This window comes from Monodelphis domestica, chromosome 5 (genome assembly GCF_027887165.1).
Source record: "Monodelphis domestica isolate mMonDom1 chromosome 5, mMonDom1.pri, whole genome shotgun sequence".
Classification (NCBI taxonomy): Eukaryota; Metazoa; Chordata; class Mammalia; order Didelphimorphia; family Didelphidae; genus Monodelphis; species Monodelphis domestica.
Window position 1 is genome coordinate 115,909,013 of NC_077231.1, and position 22,827 is coordinate 115,931,839.

At 35.6% G+C, this 22,827-nt stretch overlaps 1 protein-coding gene across 2 annotated transcripts in view; it reads right to left on the reverse strand.

Annotated features, from left to right (window-relative positions):
- Nucleotides 1–2,999: 2,999 nt before the first annotated feature.
- CLEC1A (C-type lectin domain family 1 member A) overlaps nt 3,000–22,827 on the reverse strand; it is a 37,762-nt gene continuing 17,934 nt past the window's right edge. Inside the window, exons 4-6 of one of the 2 annotated variants that reach the window (XM_001372086.4) lie at nt 15,568–15,719; nt 6,963–7,081; nt 3,000–5,436 (exon numbers count right to left, since the gene is read on the reverse strand). In XM_001372086.4, coding sequence (XP_001372123.1) covers nt 5,286–5,436; nt 6,963–7,081; nt 15,568–15,719 — 422 coding nt within the window. In that variant the 3' untranslated portion in view covers nt 3,000–5,285. The remainder of the gene's footprint in view (nt 5,437–6,962; nt 7,082–15,567; nt 15,720–22,827) is intronic. The other variant, XM_056799153.1, reaches the window with a different exon arrangement.

The window sequence follows — 22,827 nt, forward strand, 5'->3', positions numbered from 1 at the left end:
GTTCATCATCTCTTGTTGGCTCATAAATTCCTCTCCTAACCATAAATCTGACAGGTAGCAAGTTCTCTGTTCTTCTAATTTACTTATGGTATCTCCTTTTATGTCTAGGATCATTTATCCCTTTTTATTTTTTCTTAGTGAATGGTGTAAAATATTGGTCTATAACTCATTTCTGCCAAACTTCTGTTCAATTATCCCAGAAATTTTTGTGAACATTAATTTCTTATCTCAAAGCTTGGATCTATGATTTTGTCAAATACAAGATTACTCTAATCTTTTACCGCTATTTGTTGTATATCTGTTCCATTCCACTGATCTATCTTTCTATTTTAAGCCAGTACCAGACAGTTTTATTACTGCTTCATAATACAGTTTAAAATCTAGTACTACTGTATCTCCTTCCTTTGTTTTTTCTTATTAGTTCCTTTTATAGTCTTAATCTTTTATTCTTCCAAATAAATTTTGTTATTTTTTTCTAACTCAATAAAATAATTTTTTGGTAATTTAACTGGGATGGCATTGAATAAGTAGGTTAGTTTTGGCAGGATTGTCATTTTAATTATATTGCCTCTGCCCATTCATGAACAATGATTATTTCTCCAATTGCTTAGATCTAACTTTATTTGGGTAAAAACATGTTTTATAATGATGTTCATGTAGTTCCAGGTTTGTTCTGCCAGGTATACTCCCAGGATTTCTTTACAAAAGCACTAAGGTATAGCTGATATGCATGAAAGCTGCTTGTCCCAGAGATAGAGCTCAAGGTTTGTGATAGTAAGTTAACTGGTCAAGATGTTTGAGCCAATTAAGAAAGCCAGGTGTTCTTTTGACAGTGATTTATGGACATACAAGGTCAGACTAGTTTTTGTCAGAGTCTTGAGGCAGATCTGTAAATATGTCTTTTCTGGCTGCTTTTGCCTCAATGGGCCCAGAATGTCCTTATGGACTTGTCACAAAAAGTGGATATAAGCAGGTTCTGCCAATGGAACTTTCTCTAAAGAATCATAATGCACTGAACATGGGAAATATTATTCAATTTCCATATACCTTAAATACTAATCTTAAGAATACATAAAATAAAAACACATAAAATCTTCACTACAAAAATAAAATACTTAAAATCAATTAGCTCTCAGACTGGCTAAAATGACAAAAGGGCAAAATGACAAATGTTGGTGGGGATGTAGAAAAATGGGGTCACCAATACACTGTTAGTGGAGCTGTGAACTGATCCAACCATTTTGAAGATCATTTTGGAATTAACCCTAGAGAGTTATAAAGCTATGTATGCTATTAGGTCCAACCATATTATTGCTGGATTTGTTTCCCAAGGAGATCAGAGAAAAGGAAAAGAACTATATGTTTCAAAATATTTATAACATCTCTCTTTGTGGTGACAAAAAACTGGAAATTGAAAAGATGCCCATCAAATGGAGAATGGCTGAATAAGCTGTGGTATATGATTGTGAGGGAATACTACTGTGCCATAAGAAGCAACTGAGCAGTCTAATTTTTTTAAAACTTGGAAAGATAATCAACAGTGAAATGAGCAAAACCAAGAAAATATTATCAACAGCCATAGAATTAAGACTAGAAGAATAAATTGTGAATGTGACCTTTAGAAAGGTGAACTGAAAGGTGAAAACATGAAAGAATTCATTTGTGTGAGGACATTGGTCTCTGGAATGATATCTTCTGTGATGTGGGGAGGTGGAAAAGGGACTAGGACACTTGTGGATGGGATTTATTATATAGATATGAAGAAAAGTAAATTAAATCTATAAGAAATTTATGATATTATTTACATACGATCTTATTTTTCTTTGTATATGGAAATGCTTGTTTTATTTTATTTTGTAAAATTTAGAATAAAATTAAAAAAATTTTACATCATTAAAAAAAAAAGAATACATAAAATACATAGGAGGACTTTTAGCCAACACACAAAGATCTCTTTGGTCATTGCCACTTCTCCTTAGACTGTTGCCTAAATTGCCCACCCACTTTTTCTGGATCGATTTGTCTCCTAAGGTCAAAGCCCCATAGCACATTTCCTGTTATTGCTGTGTTTACCTCCTGCATCCTGCTGATAAAACTGAAATACTGCTTCTGTGTTCTGAGGAGAAGAAAGAGCTAATTACTTACTGTGGGCCACTGAGGTCTTGGATTCACAGCTCATTCAGCAGAAAGCCTGATCTCCTACAATTCTTTGAGAGTTACCTTCACAAATGGAGATAGGAAGACCTCAGAGAAATAAAATCTTTAAAACTAATTTCTGTTAGTTGTTGCTTCTGTTATTTCTACTAATGCTTTTTCTTGCTCACCCTATAATCCCAGTCATTTTTTCCCTAACAAAGGGGGAAAAAATTAGGATTTCTTCTTTGGAAAAAACATTTTATTCTCTTCTTTCTCATCTATTTCTTGGGACATAAGCTAATATTGCAAAACTAGTTATAAAGAAGAAAAATATAAGTTACAAAGAAGGAAAAAAACTAGTCCAAGGTCACAGAGAATATCAATGCCTGAGGTAGGAATGACATCTCTATTCTGCAACTCATTTATAAAGAGTTCACTGGCTTTCTTAAATGAACTCTCTATACTTTTTGCAGATAGGTTTAAGTTTATCTTAATTTATAGCTATGCTTTTCTTAGGATAATTACATCCAATTCACATTTGTAGGGTGCTAGTAGTTGCATGTATCAACCATCCTAACCCAGGTATGGGCAACTCTCATTGATTCTCACTTTAAAAATCTAGGTACTTCTCTACAAATTGTCCCTGTATCTATAGGACATGTATCTCTAAGGAAGGACTTTCCCCCATTTCTGTACCTCCATCACAAGCAAACTTTTGTTCCAGACCATTTAAACAGATCAAATATTTATAAAGAGAGTCACACTTTTTTTTTTTGGTTTTCCAGTGCATATAAAAAGATATATTTACATTATATTGAATAGCATTATTTCCAGGAAAAAAAACCCAAAACTCAATGTAAATCCCTTAATTAAAAAATACTTTATTGCTAAAAAAAAAAAACCCACTATCATGTGAGCCTTCATCCAGTTGTAATCTTTTTACTGGTGGAGGGTCTTGGCTTGATGTTGATAGTTTCTCACTGATCAGGTTGATGATTGCTGTAGGTTGTGATGAGGTTGTTGTGATTATGGCAATTTCTTTTTTTTTTTTGCAATTTCTTAAAATAAGACAGTAATGAAGTTTGCCACATTGGTTGACTCTTCCTTTCACTGGAATATCAGAATTAATTGTAGGGTTATTAATTGGCCTTATTTTGATATTGTTGTATCTCAGGGAATAGCTATTATACCTCAGGCTGAAGGGGAGGTAGAAAAATGGGAGCAGTCAGAACACACAATATTTATCATTTTTTTCATCTTATGTGGGTATAGTTTGTGATGCCCCAAAACAATTATGATGGCAAAATCAAAAATCGCCAATTACAGGTAACCATAACAGACATTATAATAATTTAAAAGTCCACAATATTGTTGGAATTACCGTAATATTACACAGAGACACAATGTGAGTACACACTGTTGAACAATGGGCACAGACATACTTGCTTGATGTAGGGTTGCCACAGGCCTCCAATTTGTAAAAAAACAAAAAACAGAAAACAAAAAATCCTCAATATCTGTGAAGTACAGTGCAGTCCAATAAGATGAGGTCTATCTGTAACGCCCAAGAGATCCCACTGGAAATAAAGTACACATTTTGACCTTCTCATTAGCATTTCAATCTCTTGCTCTAATATAGGCCTAAATATTTAGGGTAAAACTGATAGCACAGATTGTTCCTGGCTCTTCCTTCTAGGCTCATTCCCCAGGCAATTCCATAACCAGCAAAGATAATTTTTAGGGAATCTTTTACCACAAGGAAATTGTTGATTGAGTTCTAGATAACCAGACACCTGAATAGACTCCTGACTGATTTCTTATGGAAGTTTGAGCAATGGCAAATAGCGGTCAACAGTGGAATTTTTACTGAAAAATTATTTGAAATACCCAGAATATAAGTGGCCCTACCATAGGGATCATAGCAGGATCCTTTAACTTGCTTCTTCATGTAACTTTCTGTGCTGAATGTAGGAACTCAATATTAGGGGGGAATAAAGCTATTTGCATTCTTTGGCACTAATTTATGTGTAATTTGCCCTTGATATTCAGTTATGGAGCTCCTTCCTGTCACAGCAGAGGTCATGGCATGGAAGAATGAATAAAATTGCAAATCCACCACACAGTTAATCTATACATACACATTAATTCATATACAAGTACCTGAAAGGACTGATGCTAAATATCTAGTTGAACATGGGAACTTAAAAGGCACCAGTCTCCTATAAGGAAAGACATCTGGAGCCTTAATTTTCTCTAGGCTCCCAAGTCCATGAAAGGAGGAAATGAGTCTTATTCCTTCCCATAATGATCTAAAATAGATATCCTTGGTTGATGTAGGACTCAGATAAACTTTCCTCCCTGGAGACCATTGAGGCAAATGAAAAATTCTTGGAATCCATTAGGGCTATAGAGGATTCCAGTGGTTAAATAATTCTTAAAGGAGAAAAATCATTCAGGTGTTATGAATAGCAGGAGATGTACCATAAAACAGAAACAAAAACAAAAGGATCAGTAGGAGTTGTTCTTTGGGGCACAGAATTTTCCGTTGGTTTTATAGCTTTTGCCTAATTTCTCATTTTCCTTTAAAAGTAGTAGGAATGACAACACAAGGACATAAGCAGCCAAAATAACTGAGAATTAGATTATTGAGAATTAAAGTAAGCCCAGGTTATAGAGGATGTGAGTTTAAGGCAGGGCAAGGCTTCAAAATTGGATTTTTCTGTGGCTGAAAATTTGTGCTTAAACCCAGATATATGGAGTATATGGAGCAGCCAGGCCTGAAGTCAGGAAGACTCATCTTCATGAATTCAAATCTGGCCTCAGACACTTACTAACTGTGTCTTTGATAAGTCACTTAACTCTCTTGTCTCAGTTTTCTCATTTATAAAATGGCAAACAACTCTAGTATTGTATCCAAGAAAACCCAGACAGGCACACAAAGAATTGGTCTTGACTGAAATGATTGAACACATTTGGCAGTTCCCAAGAAAAAAAGATTAATTTTTTCTGGCCAGAGAGATTTGCTCCTCTATTCATAATAATCCAGGTGATTCAGAGGGTAACTGTCCTTTCTTTTGTTTGGCTCCCATCCTTTTTGGTTTGCAGAGACATTTGCAAGTGTATTTCTTTCCATCCATTGTTTAAGAAGACTATTCCAGCCACTCTGGCATCACCATTGCTGCCATTCTCTGACACGCACAGCGCCTCAACTCCATACAGTCCTTTGAGAAAGCTCTGCCATTCAATATTGTCACACAGTCCCAGCTCCTTAAGCTGCTGAGGTCAACTACAATATCAAACCTGGAAAAAAAAAGAATCAAGGTCTCATCACTCCCCATCACCAAAAAGATCTCCTGTAGAGAGTTAAGATTATAGAAAAGAAACATTTCTTCCCCAAACAATCTTCCTCTTTGATGGGGTCACAAAGGCCAATGCTGAAAACTCCATGTTTTGCCACATTTTACTTACCCAATTCTCTCCTTATGCCTTGGTAAAACAGGAGAGAAGTAGCTATTATAGTCAAGAGGCTAAGGTATTTATTTATACAAGCGCCTCTTGGGTACTGACCTATGGCAGTCATCTACATTCTCTGAGGTTGTTTCTCACATCTATAAAATAGGATTGGTTGAATCTTCACCCTTCCTATCCCCTGGAAGCATATAAATGTGATAATTCAGTATATGACCTACTCTGGTCCTTTTAGGAAGTGTATAACATCAATCCGAGGCATTGCAGCTGAGTGTAAAGCCTTTACCCACTCAGGTTAGGTATTGCTGCATGCTTCAGAGGGAGGTGTAGCTTCTGACTGAGAGAATGCTGAACCACAATGGGTGGGTGGGAAATGGAGACGCAAGATGGTTGGACAACCACCAGAGATGCAAGCGGCAACTTTTTAAAAGGTAGACAGGAGATCCCTTGGAGCCTATAAGACAAACTCTCACATGAAGGAAACAAGTGGCTGGCTAATGTAACAGAAAGATGGAAATGGCATGGATAGATATCAGAATTGAGATCTGGCCCATCCATCTCCTAGGAAGATTATAAAATCTGCTTTTGTGGAAAACATAAGGAGTAATGTGAATGGCTTTTTGTCCTTCCTTCACTTGTCTTCTAGAGAGGAACTTGGCTAGAATGATGTCGTATACTCCTTAAATAGTCATATTCTGGAGGTGCAATATTTTGGAAAGCCCAGAAATATTTCCCCTGGTTGTACAAAATGCCATGTGAAATAACTAAAACACTTATTAATTAAAATAAAAAATAAATAGAAGTCAAGAAAGTTATATAGATTATAATAAAGAAAATTATACTCAAGTATAAGAGCCCTTCACTTGGGAGTAAGATAAGATCTTGGTTCACAAAAGAAATAGAATAATCACCAAGAAGAGTCTGAATGTAGCAATATCTAGATTGCAAGCATTAGAAATCAAGGGGCCTATAGCGGCCCAATTCCCTTCTGAACTGAAGCTCCAGGGGAAAGTCCTTTTGCCACTCAAAAGACTGACTTGCTTCTTCTGATCACTTGTCACAAAAATCCTCAAATCTCCAGTCTCCATTCACACAGGAATGCAGCATCATGGCTAAGCATTTTCTCAGCTCATTATTCTCCACCCAGCATTCTCTCAGCCAACAGGAGTTATGCTTGTCTCTACCATAAGCAGTAAAAATCATCCCTCCTAAGTGGACCAAGATGTTGTAGCAGGATTTCAGAAGTGCACATTCTTTGTTCTGTAACCATATTCCCTAAAGTGAAATTTTAATTTCACAGTTACTTTTCTCTCCTCTCTTCACCCTACCCCCATCTTCCCGAGGGGCTGGAGTCTTACAAGTTAGAGGAATGAAGAGATCCATCCATCCAAAGCCAAGGATTGCCAGTGCCATTGCGGGAGAGCCCTGTCCAATAGGAGTAGAAAAACTGAGAATAGCTATGAGGCATCACAAATTCCTATAAGGGAGACAAAGAAAGTTTGACTTGTTCTTTATCTTTTTGTGTGTGTGTGTGTGTGTGCTTATATAAAATACCAATCAAGCAAAGAATACAACGTTTTAATGAAAATTCTCTTATAATATCACTTTAGCTGCCATATTTGGACCATAAGCAAACAATAAGTACTTCTAAAAATTCTTAACTTCTGTCTTAGAATCAATACAAGTATCAGTTCCAAGGCAGAAGAGCAGTAAGGGTTGGGCAACTGGGCTTTAAGTAACTTGCCCAGGATCACACAGCTGGGAAGTGTCTGAGCCTAGCTTTGAACCCAGGTCCTCCCTACTCCAGCTCTGCCTCTCTTATCTACTAAGCCACTTAAGTGCCCCAATAAGTACTTTTAAAGCACCTACTATATTCCTAATACTATGCTAGGCAATGAGTAACATGTGAAAAAAAAATATGATCTCTGCTTTCAAGGAGATCACATTCTAATGTGTCTCCACACACGGAACATAAATACAAACTTATAAATACAGATATATATATGAAGTGGCTAAATACAAAGTAGTTCAGAAAAAAGGAATTAATTGTCAGGGGATCAGGAAAGCATTTATGAGAAACATGACTATGAGAAGGAGGCAAGGAGGGCATGCATTCAAGTCTTGTTGGATGGCAAGTGCAAAAGCGCAATGCTGTCATGGTTTCTGATTTTATACATGAGAAAGTAGAAAGGAAAGAAAACAAAGAGAGGAAGAACTTTACCAGACCAAGTATATATAATGAAAAATCATGCTATCACCAATACTCTTGTGAAACCGTTGTAAGAACTAGCCTCATGTTTTCTGAGAGAACACCACCAACTTATTGGGGGGAGGGGGAGCCAAAATACTATTATTTTTGTTTCTTTTAAAAATAAGTTTTTATGGCCTCAGACACTTCCTATATGACCATGTGACCCTGAGCAAGTCACTTGACCCCCATTGCCTAGCCCTTACCACTCTTCTGCCTTAGAACCAATACACAGTATTAATTCTAAGATGGAAGGTAAGGGTTTTTTCTAAAAAATAATTTTATTGATAATTTCTATTTTATACATCACTATAGATATTCAAATATCCCTCCTTCTCCCCTTCCCAGAGAGCCAAACTCACATGGCAAATAGTGATCTTTAAAGAGGAAGAAAAATCAGTACGTCAGATCAATATGTGAAAAAGTTCAAAAATATGTACAGTGTATAACACCTGTGGGCTTCTCACTTCCACAAAGGAATAGTTGGGGTTTTCTTCTCATATCTTTTCCTTTGAGTCCTGCTTGATCTTTATAATTTTGTAACTTATATCTTTGATCCTATGGTGTGTGATTGTTATTTCTATTTATATTGTTTTTTAGTGTATATATTTTTTCTAGGCTTTCTTCATTTCATTCTGCATTGGTTCATATGGATCTTTCTGTGCTTCTTTATATTCATAATACACATTATTTCTTACAGCACAATAATATTCCATTACATTCATGTACTATGTAGTCTTTAGCTATTTCCCAATTAATAGATATTTGCTTTGCTTCCAGTTTTCAGCTATAATAAAAAAATGCTGCTATAAATATTTTAGAGTAAATAAGTATTTTTTTCTTATTGTTGACCTTCTTGGGATATAATCCCAGTAAGGAAGTCTCCGGTTCAAATTTTAGCAATTTTACTTGCATAATTTCAAATTGATTATACCATTTCACAGCTCCACCAACTATTTATTAGAATGTCTATCATTTCACAATGCCTCCAATATTCACTATTGCCAGGTTTTGTCATTTTTCCCAATTTGCAAGGTGTATAAGTAAAATCTCAGGGTTGTTTTGATTTGTATTTCTTTTATTCATAGTGATTTGGATCATTCTTTCCAATGTTTGTGATACTTTGCAGTTCTTTTGGAAATTGTTCATATCCTTTAAATATTTCTTTATTGAATAATGGCTATTGGTCATATATATTGGTATATATACACATATAATCTTGTATATTGAACCTTTATAGTGGAAATTTAATGAGATTTTTCTTCACACTAGATTTCAAACCGTATTACAAAGTAGCAAGAATCAAAACAGTTTGGTACTGGCTAAGAAATAGAGTAGTGGATCAGTGGAATAGACTGGATCCACAATATATAGTAGAAAATGACTACAGTAACCTAATATTTTATAGACCCTATGATCCAAGCTTTGGGGGAAATTCTGACATCTCATACCATATACCAAAATAAGGTCAAAAATATTTATGGCACCTCTTTTTATAGTGGCAAAGAAATGGAAATTGAAGGAATGCCCATTAATTCAGGAATGGCTGAACAAGAGGTGGTATATAATTTTGTGATGGAATTCAATTGTACTATAAGAATGATGAACAAACTGGCTTCCAGAAAAACCTCAGAACTGATGGAAAGTGAAATGAGCAAAACCACAACATGTAACACAGTAACAGCACTAATTATAACAATGATCAGCTGTAAAAAACAAAAAACAAAAAACAAAATTTAGCTACTTTGATAAAGACAATGATTCAAGATAATTCCAAAGGACTCATGATACAAAAATGCTATGAAGAAGCTTCTGGGTTCAAATCTAGCCTCAGACATTTCCTAGCTGTGTAATCCTGGGCAAGTCACTTGACCCTATTTGCCTATACCTTACTTCTCTTTTGCCTTAGAATCAATACTGATCCTAAGTATTAATCCTAAGACAGAAGGTAAGGGTTTAAAAAAATGCTATCCATAGAACTAATGAACTCTAAATGCATATTAAAACTACTTTTGGGGGGCAGCTAGGTGATTCAGTGGATTGAGAGCCAGACCCAGAGATGGGAGGTCCTGATTTCAAATCTGACCTCCAACATTTCCTAGCTGTGTGACCCTGGACAAGTCACTTAATCCCCATTGCCCAGCCATTACAACTCTTTTGCCTTAGAACCAAGATGAAAGGTAAGGGTTTTGTTTTTAGAAAAAAAAAAACTACTTTTTTCACTTTATTTTTCTTGTATTTTTTGCTTGTATGTGGGTTTATTTATGTTTCCACAGAAATTAGAAATATGTTTTGTATGACTTTATATGTATAATTGATATATTTATTGCCTTCTTGATGGATAGGAAGGAGGCAGGAGGCATGAAAGGGCAGGAGGGAATTTGGAGCTCAAAATTTTAAGGAATGAATCTTAAAAAAAGATTTTAACATAATTGAGAAATATTTAAATAAATTAAAATATAATTTAAGACAGATTTTTTCCTGTGTAGAAGGATTTTTATTTCAAGTAATCAAAATTATTTATTCTATCTTTTGTAATTGCTTCTCTCATTTGATTAAGAATACATTTCCTACCCATCACTATGAGATATATGATCTGTTCTCTTCTAATTTTTTATATTACGAACTTTAATATTAAGGTCATGTATTTATTTAGAACATATCATGGAATATAGTGTGAGGTGTCAGTATAAGCCTAATTCTTGTCAGATTGCTTTCCAATTTTCCCAGCAGTTTTTATTGAAGTGTTTTTTACTAGGTAACATATTTTCTACTCTATGAAGCACTGGATTACTCTTTTTTTTTTCCTGATTCTCCACTACCTGGTTTGTTCTCCTGATTTATATCTCCTTTCTTTTACCAATACCAGGTGGTTTTCACGAGTACTGCTTTATAATAAAGTCAGAGGTCTGGAAGAGCTATTTCTCCTTTGTACCTACTACTTTTTATCATTTCCCTTGATATTACAGATTTTTTGTTTTTCTAAGTGATATTTTTAATTTTTTTTATCAAGTTATACTAAGTATCTCCTTGGCAATTTGACTGTTATAACATTATAAATTAATTTGGTCATGTTATAATTTTTCTTATATTGGCATGACCTATCTATGAAAACAGACTATTCTTCCAGCTCTCTTAAGTTACTCCTTATTTCTTTAAGAAGCACTTTGTAATTGAATCTATGCAAGTCTTTTATATGCTTTAGTCAGTCAATTCCCAGGGATTTTTTGCATTCTGTGGTCATCATTAATAGAATTTCCCTTTCAATTATTGCTTCTTGCATTTTATTAGTATCATATAGAAATGTTGTTGATGTTTGAGGATATATTTTGAACTTGGCTGAAGATATTAGTTGTCTCAATTAGTATCCTTACTCATTGTGGTTTTCCAAGTAAACCATCATCATGTCAACAGCAAAAAGAGACAATGTTACTTTTAACCAATCCAACAAGCATTGATTAGGTGACATTTGAGCTAAAACTGGAAAAGGGTAAAGAGGGAGAATATCTTAAGTGCAAAAGTATAGAGTTGGGGAAAGAAAAATGTTGTGTAGGGATGACATTAAGTAGAACAGTTTGGCTGGAATTTAGAGTATATAAGCTTTCAAAGAAGGGCTGGAATTAGCCTGAGAAGGACTGGATATGCCAAGGAAATTCGTTTTGTATTTTATCCTAAAGTCAACAGGGAATCAGTGAAGCTTCTTGAACAGAGAAGCATCATGGTCATACCAATCATATCAATCTGTGTGCACAATGAATGGGAGACAGAAGAGGTTGAATGTAGAGTGAATAACACATGAACTATTTCAATAGTCTAGATGGATGATGAGAAGACCCTGAAGTAGGGTGGCGGCTGCTTGAATAAAGAAAAGAGGATGATGTTGTAGAAGGAAGTTTGGCAAGTCTTACAGCTGACTACATACAGCTGAAGGAGAGTACAGAGTTGAATATGACTCATAGGCTATGAACCTGGGTGATGAGGAAGGATGGACTTGAGAGGAAACATAATTAATTAAGCTTAAGACATGTAGAGTTTGAGATGCCTGTGGAACTTTCAGATAGAGGTATCTAGCAAATAAACAAACATATAGAACTAGAATACAGGAGAGATATAAGGGTCTGACACACAGATGTAGGAGTCAACTACAAAAAGATGGTGTTTGAACCCCTGGGAAGTACTGAGATGACAGAGATGGACTATAGAGAATGAAAAGAAAAAGACCCTGATCAGTGACCTTGGCAGACTGATATAATACATAAAGTATGCAACAAGGATGATGATTCTGCAACGGACATTGAGGATTGGACAGGCAAGTAGGAGGAGGAGGAGGAGGAGGAGAAAACAATATCACAAAAATCCAGAGTCAAGAATATCCAGGTGAAGAGAGAGAGTGGTCAATAGTGTAAGACGTAGCTTCAGTCAAGTGGTTAGCTCTAAAGCCAGATTGTAAGGCATTGAGAATTGAGTAGGAGGTGTGAAAGTCAGAGTAAGGAACGTAGACAACTTTTTCTATGAAGCATTTCTACCTGAAAATGTGATTATGAAAAGAGCAGTAGTTACCAACCCTTCTGTCTATTTTCCTAACTCTATAAAATCATTATGAGGCTAGTCTGCCTAAGAATTCAAGAGTGTCTTCAGAGAGAATGGAATAGATAGACTTTCACAAATCATATTTTAGAGCAATTGATTTCTTTTAAATTGTACAACTGACTGAAAAGTACAGAACTTTTGTGATTATTAATTTTCTTATTTACAAAATATTTTATTTGGTATTATAAAACATCACTTTAAAGGATCTCTATCAATGAGGTGTCTCTGAAGCATGTAAAAAATATACAAGATTCTTTGAGAAGTGAAAAAGTACAGGTAACCTTGCTCAATGATCCTCTAATTATTGATATCAAGAGACAAAAAAATAGAGATGTATGCTCACCAAAGGTGTTTGTCACTATCATGTAGACTGTCTGGTACAAAGAACAAGTAGATGAGAAATTCCCTATAGATGATGAGATCCTCCAGATGCTCCTTTTTGTGGATAACATTGCGTTTATATCAAACCTCAAAACATTGCAGAGCCTCCTAAATGAAATCCATAGTCACTCAAAGAGTTTAACCTAACTATTCACACAGGAAAAACTAAGTAGATGAAGAATGCTATTAATACATACATATTAAGTGGACAGGCTACAGATTTATCCATAGGTACAGATATCTTAAACAGATACTGGAGATAGACAATGAATTGGACTGAAAATTGGATAGAAGAAAAACAGAAGACTGAATTGCATTTTGGGAATTGCACTATTCTTTTAGTAACTCCAAGTTTCTCCCTGAAATGCAAAAAAAGTAATTTTTGTGTCACCAATATTCAGCTAATGCTGTGTAACCATGAATAATTAAAAGTAATCATCTCAGAAGAATCAGAGTTGGAGGTACCCAAAGGAAAGAGACAGATGAATGGTAAATATAAGTAAGCTCATGAATTGGGCACAAGAATTGGCCAAGAAATATATCATCATTGAGATTTGTGAGTGGAAGAAGAATCAGTCATTTAGCAAAAGCAAGAGATTGACAACCATATAATAGCAAGAATACTAAAGAAAATCATGTTGAGCAAACCAGTGGATGATTTTTAGAGGGCATAGACATATTATACACACAAAATAAAATATGGATGGTTTGCTCTTTTGCATAGTTGCAGTAAACAGCCACATTAATGAGCTTGCATTGAGATGTAAGTAGTTCTCAAGGTGTGGTTTAAGGAACTCTGGAGGTTCCTGAGATCCTTTTCAGACTCCTCAAGATCAAAATTATTTTCATAGAATATTAAGATGCTTTAAATTCTAACATGGCCAATATCAATAGGGAAAACTTAGGTTTTTAGGGTTCTCAATAAATTTTAAGAGTGCAAAAGGATCCCAAGACAAACAAAAATCGAGAACTGCTGAATTGGAGTACTCAAAAAGTAGTCTATAAGTGAACTCAAAGATCATTTTGATTGTTATCATTCAGTCATGTCCAACTCTTTGTGATCCCATTTGGGTTCTTCTTGACAAAGTTACTGAAGTAGATTGCCATTTCTTTTTCTAGCTCATTTTACAGATGAGGAAACCTAGGCGAAATATGAGTTGCCTAGGGTCACACAGCTGATAAATGTCTGAGGCTGAATTTAAACTCAGGAAATTGTGTCTTCTAACCACCGTGTCACCTAGTGAGGTCAGAGACACTAGCCAATGAGACAGGTTACATTCCATTTTGTCTTTTTTTGGTCTAATCTTTATAGAGGTCGTGCAGCTTGGGCTATGGCTTGAAGAGATTGTAGGACTTGAACACTGGGAGAAGGCAAAGGTGGGTGCCTCAAGAAGGAGGAATATCATTAGGAAAAGCAATGATGAGCATGTAGTGAGAGCCTCCAAAAATGTTCTTATACTTCTTTTCCAGCCTGTTCAGTTTTCAGCATGCATATGTCAGCACACATAAATGCTGTCCATTTTAGACTGCAAAGTTCTGGAAGACAAGGTCATTCTTCCAGTTGTTTTAGTTTACAACCAAAAAGTCACTTGAATATTTGCCCTCTGTTTCTCTATACAGTTCTTCACACTAATAGCACATTAATATTGGAATATATTATATAAAAATGTTTTAACCCCTTACCTTCTGTCTTAGAATACTAAGTATTGGTTTCAAAACAGAAGAGCTCTAAGAGCTAGACAAGGGATGTGCGCTTATCTCACATAGAGCTCATATAGAGAGGAAGTGTCTGAGGTCAGATTTGAAGCCAGATCTCCTATCTTTAGGTCTGGCTCCTTAACCACTGAGTGACCTAAATGTCCTAAATGACCTAAAATAGTAATTTTGCTGATGACATTGTTCACAATGATCATCTATATGTTAAATCAATCTATATTTTAAAATCAATCATGTGTTTTTTGGTAACTGAGTGGTTGTGGGCAGTTAGACACAGCCAATAATCCTGCTTTTACTCATTTTACCCTATGGTAGGATTCTCTTTCTTCCTTTACAAACCACTAAATATTTGAAACCGAGACTCTCTTCCACTTATCTGATCTCAGGTTGAAATCAAAATCTTCCTAAGCTTCCCCAGTCCTCATGGGAAACATCTTATTTGTGTGGTGTCAAAGTGCTGGGCTAGGAAGTCTCCCTCTTCGATACCCCCCAAAGAAAGCTGCCAGAAGGAATGGGATCTGGAACCTGAGACTTTGGTTCTCTTTCTGTCTCAATATTAGGAGGGGAGAGCAGATGGGTGGCTCAGTGGATTGAGAGCCAGGCCTAGAGACAGGAGGTCCTGGGTTCAAATATGACCTCAGACACTTCCTAGCTGCCCGTATGACCCTGGACAAGTCACTTAACCCCCATTTCCTAGCCATTACCACTCTTCTGCCTTGGAACCAATATACAGTATTGATTCCAAGATAGAAGGTAAGGGTTTAAAAAAAATTTTTTTTAAGAATATTGGGAGGGGGCATTTAGGTGGTTCAGTGGATAGAGTCAGGTCTTGAGACAGTAGGACTTAGATTCAAGGTCTCAGACACTTCCTAGCTATGTGACCCTGGACAAGTCACTTAAACTCCGTTGCCTAGTCCTTACTGCTCTTCTGACTTAGAGCTAATATATAGTATTGATTCTAAAGCAGAAGGTAAGGGTACAAAAAAAAGAATATTACAAATAAAAATCCCCAAACAAGCACACCTTACCAGAACATCTTGTGTCTCTATCTTCAGAAGGGTAGAGTTCTCAGCAGTGCAGAAATGTTCACAGCCCTGCCAAGTATTGCTCTCCTTAAAGAAGCAGTAGCAATTATCCTTATGCCATTTCCATTTCTTTGGACAAGGGCTGCATCTGTGCTCTTGGAAAAAATCCAGACACTGTATTGGTTTGATGTATTTAGCTACATACTCTTCCCACTTTATTTATTTATTTTGGAATGGAACTTTCCGGGGAGAAAGAGGTAGGGAGAATCAATAGGAGGTGATAGTGATGTAAGGGAAAAAAAAGCAATGATAAAGTTTTTTTTCTTTTTAGAGGAAAGAAATCAGAGTTACTAAGTTCTTCCTCCACTAAGTAGTGGTCACTTTTTTTTGTTAAAGTTAAATTGTGTCTCAATCAGAAAACCAATCAACCTTTCAAGAAGCTTTTATTTAGAATTTATTATGGGAATAATTACTGGGAATATGAAGTGAAAAGTGAAACAGGCCCTGCCCTCAAGGAGCTTATATTCTGTGAAGTTCCAAATAATCCCCTTTCATTCATTTCCCATATTTCTTCCCATCTATCTGCTTGCCTAGACTTTAGGTTACCCAGAAACTCATTACTCTGCAAGCTGCAGGGCTTCAAACTGTCCGTAGCCAGTTCACTTTCCCCTTCCTTCCCCTTCCCCTTCCCCTGTGCCTTCTGTCCCTGTCACCCATTTTTTAGCTTCTTTTGTTTTTGAAGGACTGTCATTCTTTTCTTTGTGTTCTTCAATGCTTAGCCTAGTACTTCTGGGAGAGCATGGCTGCAGTGTACACATGGGACTCTTCCTCTCCTCATCACCTGCTGATATAAACTACCTCCAAAGGCCAAAAAAACCCAAATTCATATGAATGAAGGGACTCTACAGTAGGCTGCAGCATTGAAGGTACGTGGGATTTGGGCATTTCCACACTGTAAATGGGTGAAATAGCTTCCACCAAAATGTGTGCAGATCTACCCTCCCCCACCCCACTGACAGAGCCAGAGTCAGAGCCAGTGTGCACTAGAATCAGTGAGTAAGTGAAGGGCACCTCTAGAGTGAGTAAGGGGCACCTCTAGGTCCTAGGTGGCTGACTAAGACAACCAAAGACCTACTCCTGAGAGCAGCTACACCTGAAACCCCAGCAGGCTGAAGAGCACAGACCATGGGCACCCATGGGGAGATAGCACAGAGAAGGGCAGCAAACAGTAGAAACTGTAGGGATTTGGACTCAGGCAAAATCCTTGCTCTTTAGTTCTATGCACAGAGAGCCTGCCCATCTCACTCATATTTCTGTCTGGAAAGGGAAGGAAAAACCATAGTGATGGCGAACAGTGCCCAGGAACAACTTCCCAACACCAAGAAAAACAAGAAGAAGGGGTTGACCCTGGATAATTTTTAAGGAGGAAAAATCCAGGCTACAGAGGAAATAGAAGAAGAAATACAAATAAATGCACCAAAACCTTCCCCCCAAAATGGAAATTGTCCACAAGCTCTTGAAGAATTTAAATTGGAGCTTATCAAAAAGACGGAAGCCTTCTGGCAAGAAAAGTAGGAAATAGTTCAAAAAGTAAATAACAGTTTAAAGGACAAGAACTCGCATTTGGAGAAACAGTTGGAAGCCATGAAAAGCAGGATAGACCAAATCAAAAAGGAAAATAAAAAGATTATAGCAGAAAACTAGTCCTTAAAGACCAGAATTAGACAATTGGAAGCCAATGACCTTGCAAAACATCAAGAATTAATAAAACAAAGTCAAAAGTCTGACAAAATAGAAGAAAACATAAAATATCTCACTGACAAAAAGACAGATCAGGAAAACAGAGGAAGGAGAGACAATTTGAGAATCATTAGTCTACCTAAAAAGCCAGAAATAAACAGAAATCTTGACATCATTCTACAAGAAACCATCCAAGAAAACTGCCCTGATGTTCTTGAACAAGGGGGGAAAATAGACATTGAAAGAGTTCATAGAACACCCTCTACACTAAATCCTCAAAAGACAACTCAAGAGCTTCCAAGCTAAGGAGAAATTTTTGCAAGAAGCCAAAAAGAGACAATTCAGATATCAAGGAGCACCAATCAGGATTACACAAGATCTGGCAGCTTCCACACTAAAGAACCACAAGGCTTGGAATATGATATTCAGAAAAGCAAGAGAACTGGGTCTTCAACCAAGGATTACCTATCCATAAAAAATGACTATATACTTCCAGGGGAAAGTATGGGCATTCAACAAAATAGAAGATCTCCAAGTATTTGTAATGAAAAGACCAGAATTAAGTGGAAAGTTTGATATCCAAACACAAAGATCAAGAGGAACATGAAAAGGTAAATAAGGAAGAGAGGGAAAAGGGAAAAATATTTTTATTCAAACTTTCTTCTTTAAGGGCTTCAATAAGATCAAATTATTTATATTAATATATGGGGAAAATGTTATTTGTAACTCTCAAAATTATATTCACCATTATAGTAATTAGGAGAATCATTCACAGGAAGAGATTGGGGTAATAAGTGATATAAGATGATATGCAAAAAAAAGAAAAAGGGAGGGGGGAATCGAAGATGGCACCTAGAGATACTTGAAGAAATAAGATAAATAGGGTAATCTTTATCACACAAAGATACAAATGGGAAGGGGAGAGGAAGAGAGTGCTAATAGGTAATACTTAAACCTTACTCTCAGTGAAATCAATTCTGAGATGGAAGAGAATCTATTTCCATTGGAGTCTTGAATTCTATCTTACCCTACAGGGAAAGTGGGAAGTGAAAATTAAGGGGGGTAGGGAGGCAGGGAGTACAAAAAAGGAGGGAGAGAGAGGGGGGAGGGAACTTAATAGACCCTAAAAAATAAGAAGGGAACAAAAAGGGAGGGGGCAGAAAGGGAAGCAAATAAAGAGTGGGGATTAGGGGAACTGATTAAAAGCAAACCACTGGTTTAAAAGGATATAGCAAAAGAAGAAAGGACAGAACTAGGAGAGGATATCAAAATGCTAGGGAATACACAAGTGACAATCATAACTTTGAATGTGAATGGGATGAACTCACCCATAAAATAAAAACAAATAGGAGAGTGGATTAGAATCCAAAATCCTATCATATGTTGTCTACAAGAAACACACCTGAGGTGGGTAGATACTCACAAGGTTAGAATTAAAGGTTGGAGCAAAACCTATTGGGCCTCAACTGATAGAAGGCAGGAGTTGCAATCATGATATCTGACAAAGCCAAAATAAAAGTAGATTGGATTAAAAGGGATAGGGAAGATACATACATCCTGATAAAAGGGAGTATAGGCAACGAGGAAATATCACTAATCAACATGCATGCACCAAATGGTATAGCATCCAAATTTCTAAAGGAGAAACTAGTGGAATTAAAGGAGGAAATAAATAGTAAAACTATACGAGTGTGAGACCTGAACCTACCACTATCAAATTTAGATAAATCAAATAAATAAATAAATAAGAAAGAGGTAAAAGATGTGAATGAAATCTTAGAAAAATTAGAGTTAATAGATATTTGGAGAAAAATAAATAGGGACAAAAAGGATTACACCTTCTTTTCAGCAGCACATAGTACATTTACAAAGATTGACCATGTACTAGGTCATAAAAACATGGCAAACAAATGCAGAAAAGCAGAAATAATAAATGCAAACTTTTCAGATCATAATGCAATAAAAATAATGATCAGTAAGGGTACATGAAGATCCAAATCAAAAATTAATTGAAAATTAAGTAATATGATTCACCAAAATCAGTTAGTTAGAGAACAAATCATAGACACAATTAATAATTTCATTGAAGAAAATGACAATGATGAGACATCCTTTCAAAATCTATGGGATGCAGCCAAAGCAGTACTCAGGGAAAAATTTTATATCCTTGAGTTCAAATGTTAATAAATTAGGGAGGGCAGAGGTCAATGAATTGGACATGCAAATCAAAAAACTTGAAAGCAAACAAATTAAAAATCCCAAGAAGAAAATTAAATTAGAGATCCTAAATATTAAGGTAGAAATTATTAAAATAAAAAGTGAAAGAACTATTGAACTAATAAATAAGTCCAGAAGCTGGCATTTTGAAAAAACAAAAAAAAAATAGACAAAGTACTGATCAATCTAATTAAAGAAAAAGGAAAGAAGAAAACCAAATTAACAATATCATAGACGAAAATGGAGAACTCACCTCCAATGAAGAGGAAATTAAGGCAATCATTAAAAACTATTTTGCCCAATTATATGACAACAAATATAGCAATCTAGGTGATATAGATGAATATTTGCAAAAATATAAATTGCCTAGATTAACAGAAGAAGAAATAGAATTCTTAAATAATTCCACATCAGAAAAGGAAGTGCAACAAGCCATCAAAGAACTCCCTAAGAAAAATTCCCCAGGGCCTGATGGATTCACAAGTGAATTCTATCAAACATTTAAAGAACAACTAATCCCAATACAATACAAACTACTTGATAAATAAGCAAAGAGGGGGTTCTACCAAATTCTTTTCATGGCATAAATATGGTACTGATTTCAAAGCCAGGCAGGTCAAAAACAGAGAATGAAAACTATAGAACAATCTCCTTAATGAACATAGATGCAAAAATCTTCAATAGAATACTAGTGTAACCACAAAAATGTGGGTTTCCAAGACTGTGAATTGCCAAAACTGTAAAGGTTTCGGCCAAACTGTAAAGATAATTTTTAGTGTTTTGATTTATATCAAAAATAAGTGGTCACCATGGGGAAATTCCCAAATATAAAAATATCTAAGTCAGCTGGGTTTTATGGAGATTTTAATTAATATAAATGAAGGAATTAAAGGAAGAGAGAGAGAGAGAGAGAGAATAGTAGAAAGGGTCTAGGCCAAATGGCCTAGGCCTGAACCTTAAGGGAGACTAGTCAGTCTTCATCACTCACCAGAAGATTGTCCCAAGCAAGTTCTAGTCCTTCACTGAAATCCTCAACTCCTGAACTGAGTTCAGAGACCCTCCTCTGAAGTCCTGATCTCTTCCAATTCAGCTTCCAAACTGAACTAAAAACAAACTGAACTGAATTCTCCTTTTAAAGAAATTTTCTCTTGTGTCACCTCCCCTAAATTTTCACATTTACCAATCACAGTAGACACTTTTTCCCAGGACTGCCCATTCTTAGTTCTCACCACTCTTTAGTTCTTACCTTCTCTGGGTAGATTATATCTTCTGAGTACTTCACACCTCCTTTGTTAAGCTTGCCTTTTGTAAGTTGCTTGACTTTTTAGACACTAATTTAACTTTTATAGGTACTTAGCACCCTTTTGTATTAGATCTAAAAATAAACCACCTAGCTTAGGGTTTTTGCTTCACTATAAGTATGAGTTGAGGACTTTTCATTGTTCAATCAGGAATTTGCAATTTTATCTTCCCCTAAGGCACTGTCTGATCAGGGTGGAGTAATTTTAAAAGTTTTCAATACATTCCTGACCAAGTACCTCCATTGTAGAAAATGGGGAATAGCTTAACCAAATCTTCTAAGGTATAGTCTGAGCAATTTTAAGATTCACACTAGCAAAAAGACTCTAACATTCAAGGATGGTTCAATATTAGGAAAACCATCCACATAATTGACCATATCAATAAGCAAACCAACAAAAATCATATGATTATCTCAATAGACACAGAAAAAGCCTTTGAGAAAACACAACACTCATTCCTTTTGAAAACACTAGAAAGTATAGGAATAGAAGGTCATTTCCTAAAAATAATAAAAATAGCATTTATCTAAAACCATCAGTCAACATCATCTGCAATGGGGATAAGCTAGATGCATTCCCAATAAGATCAAGAGTGAAACAAGGATGCCCATTATCACCTCTATTATTTAACACTGTACTAGAAGCACTAGCAGTAGCAATTAGAGAAGAAAAAGAAATTGAAGGTATTAAAATTGGCAATGAGGAGACTAAGCTATCACTCTTTGCAGATGATATGATGATATGAGGAGACTAAGCTATCACTCTTTGCAGATGATATGATGGTCTACTTAAAGAATCCTAGAGAATCAACTGAAAAGCTAGTCAAAATAATCAACAAATTTAGCAAATTTGCAGGATACAAAATAAACCCACATAAGTCATCATCATTTCTATATATCTCCAACACATCGCAGCAGTAAGAATTAGAAAGAGAAATTCCATTTAAAATCACCCTAGACAATATAAAATACTTAGGAATCTATCTGCCAAGATGAACACAGGAACTATATGAACACAACTGCAAAACACTTTCCACACAATTAAAACTAGATCTAAACAATTGAAAAAACATTAACTGCTCATAGGTAGGACGAGCTAACATAATAAAAATGACCATCCTACCCAAACTTATTTACTTATTTAGTGCCATACCCATCAAACTACCAAAAAACTTTTTTACTGAATTAGAAAAAAACATAACAAAGTTCATTTGGAAGAACAAAAGATCGAGAATATCCAGGGAAATAATGAGGAAAAAATGTAAAGAAAGGTGGCCTTGCAATCCCAGATCTCAAATTATACTACAAAGCAGTGGTCATCAAAACAATATGGTACTGGCTAAGAGACAAAAGGGAGCATTAGTGGAATACACTTGGGTAAGTGACCTCAGTGAGACAATCTATGATAAGCCCAAAGATACCAGCTTTTGGGACCAAAATCCACTATTTGATAAAAACTGCTGGGAAAATTGGAAAACAGTGTGGGAAAGATTAGGTTTGGATCTACACCTCATACACTACACCAAGATAAACTCAGAATGGGTGAATGATCTGAATATAAAGAAGGAAACTATAAGTAAATTAGGTGAACACAGAATAGTATACATGTCAGATCTTTGGGAAAGGAAAGATTTTAAAACCAAGCAAGAGTTAGAAAAAAAATCACAAAATGTAAAATAAATAATTTTGATTACATCAAATTAAAAAGGTTTTGTACAAATAAAACCGATGCAACCAAAATTAGAAGGGAAGTAACAAATTGGGAAACAATCTTCATAACAAAAACCTCTGACAAAGGTCTAATTACTCAAATTTATAAAGAGCTAAATCAATTGTACAAAAAAATCAAGTCATTCTCCAATTGGTAAATGGGCAAGGGACATGAATAGGTAATTTTCAGTCAAGGAAAGCAAAACTATTAATAACCACATGAAAAAATGTTCTAAATCTCTTATAATCAGAGATGCAAATCAAAACAGCTCTGAGGTATCACCTCACACCTAGCA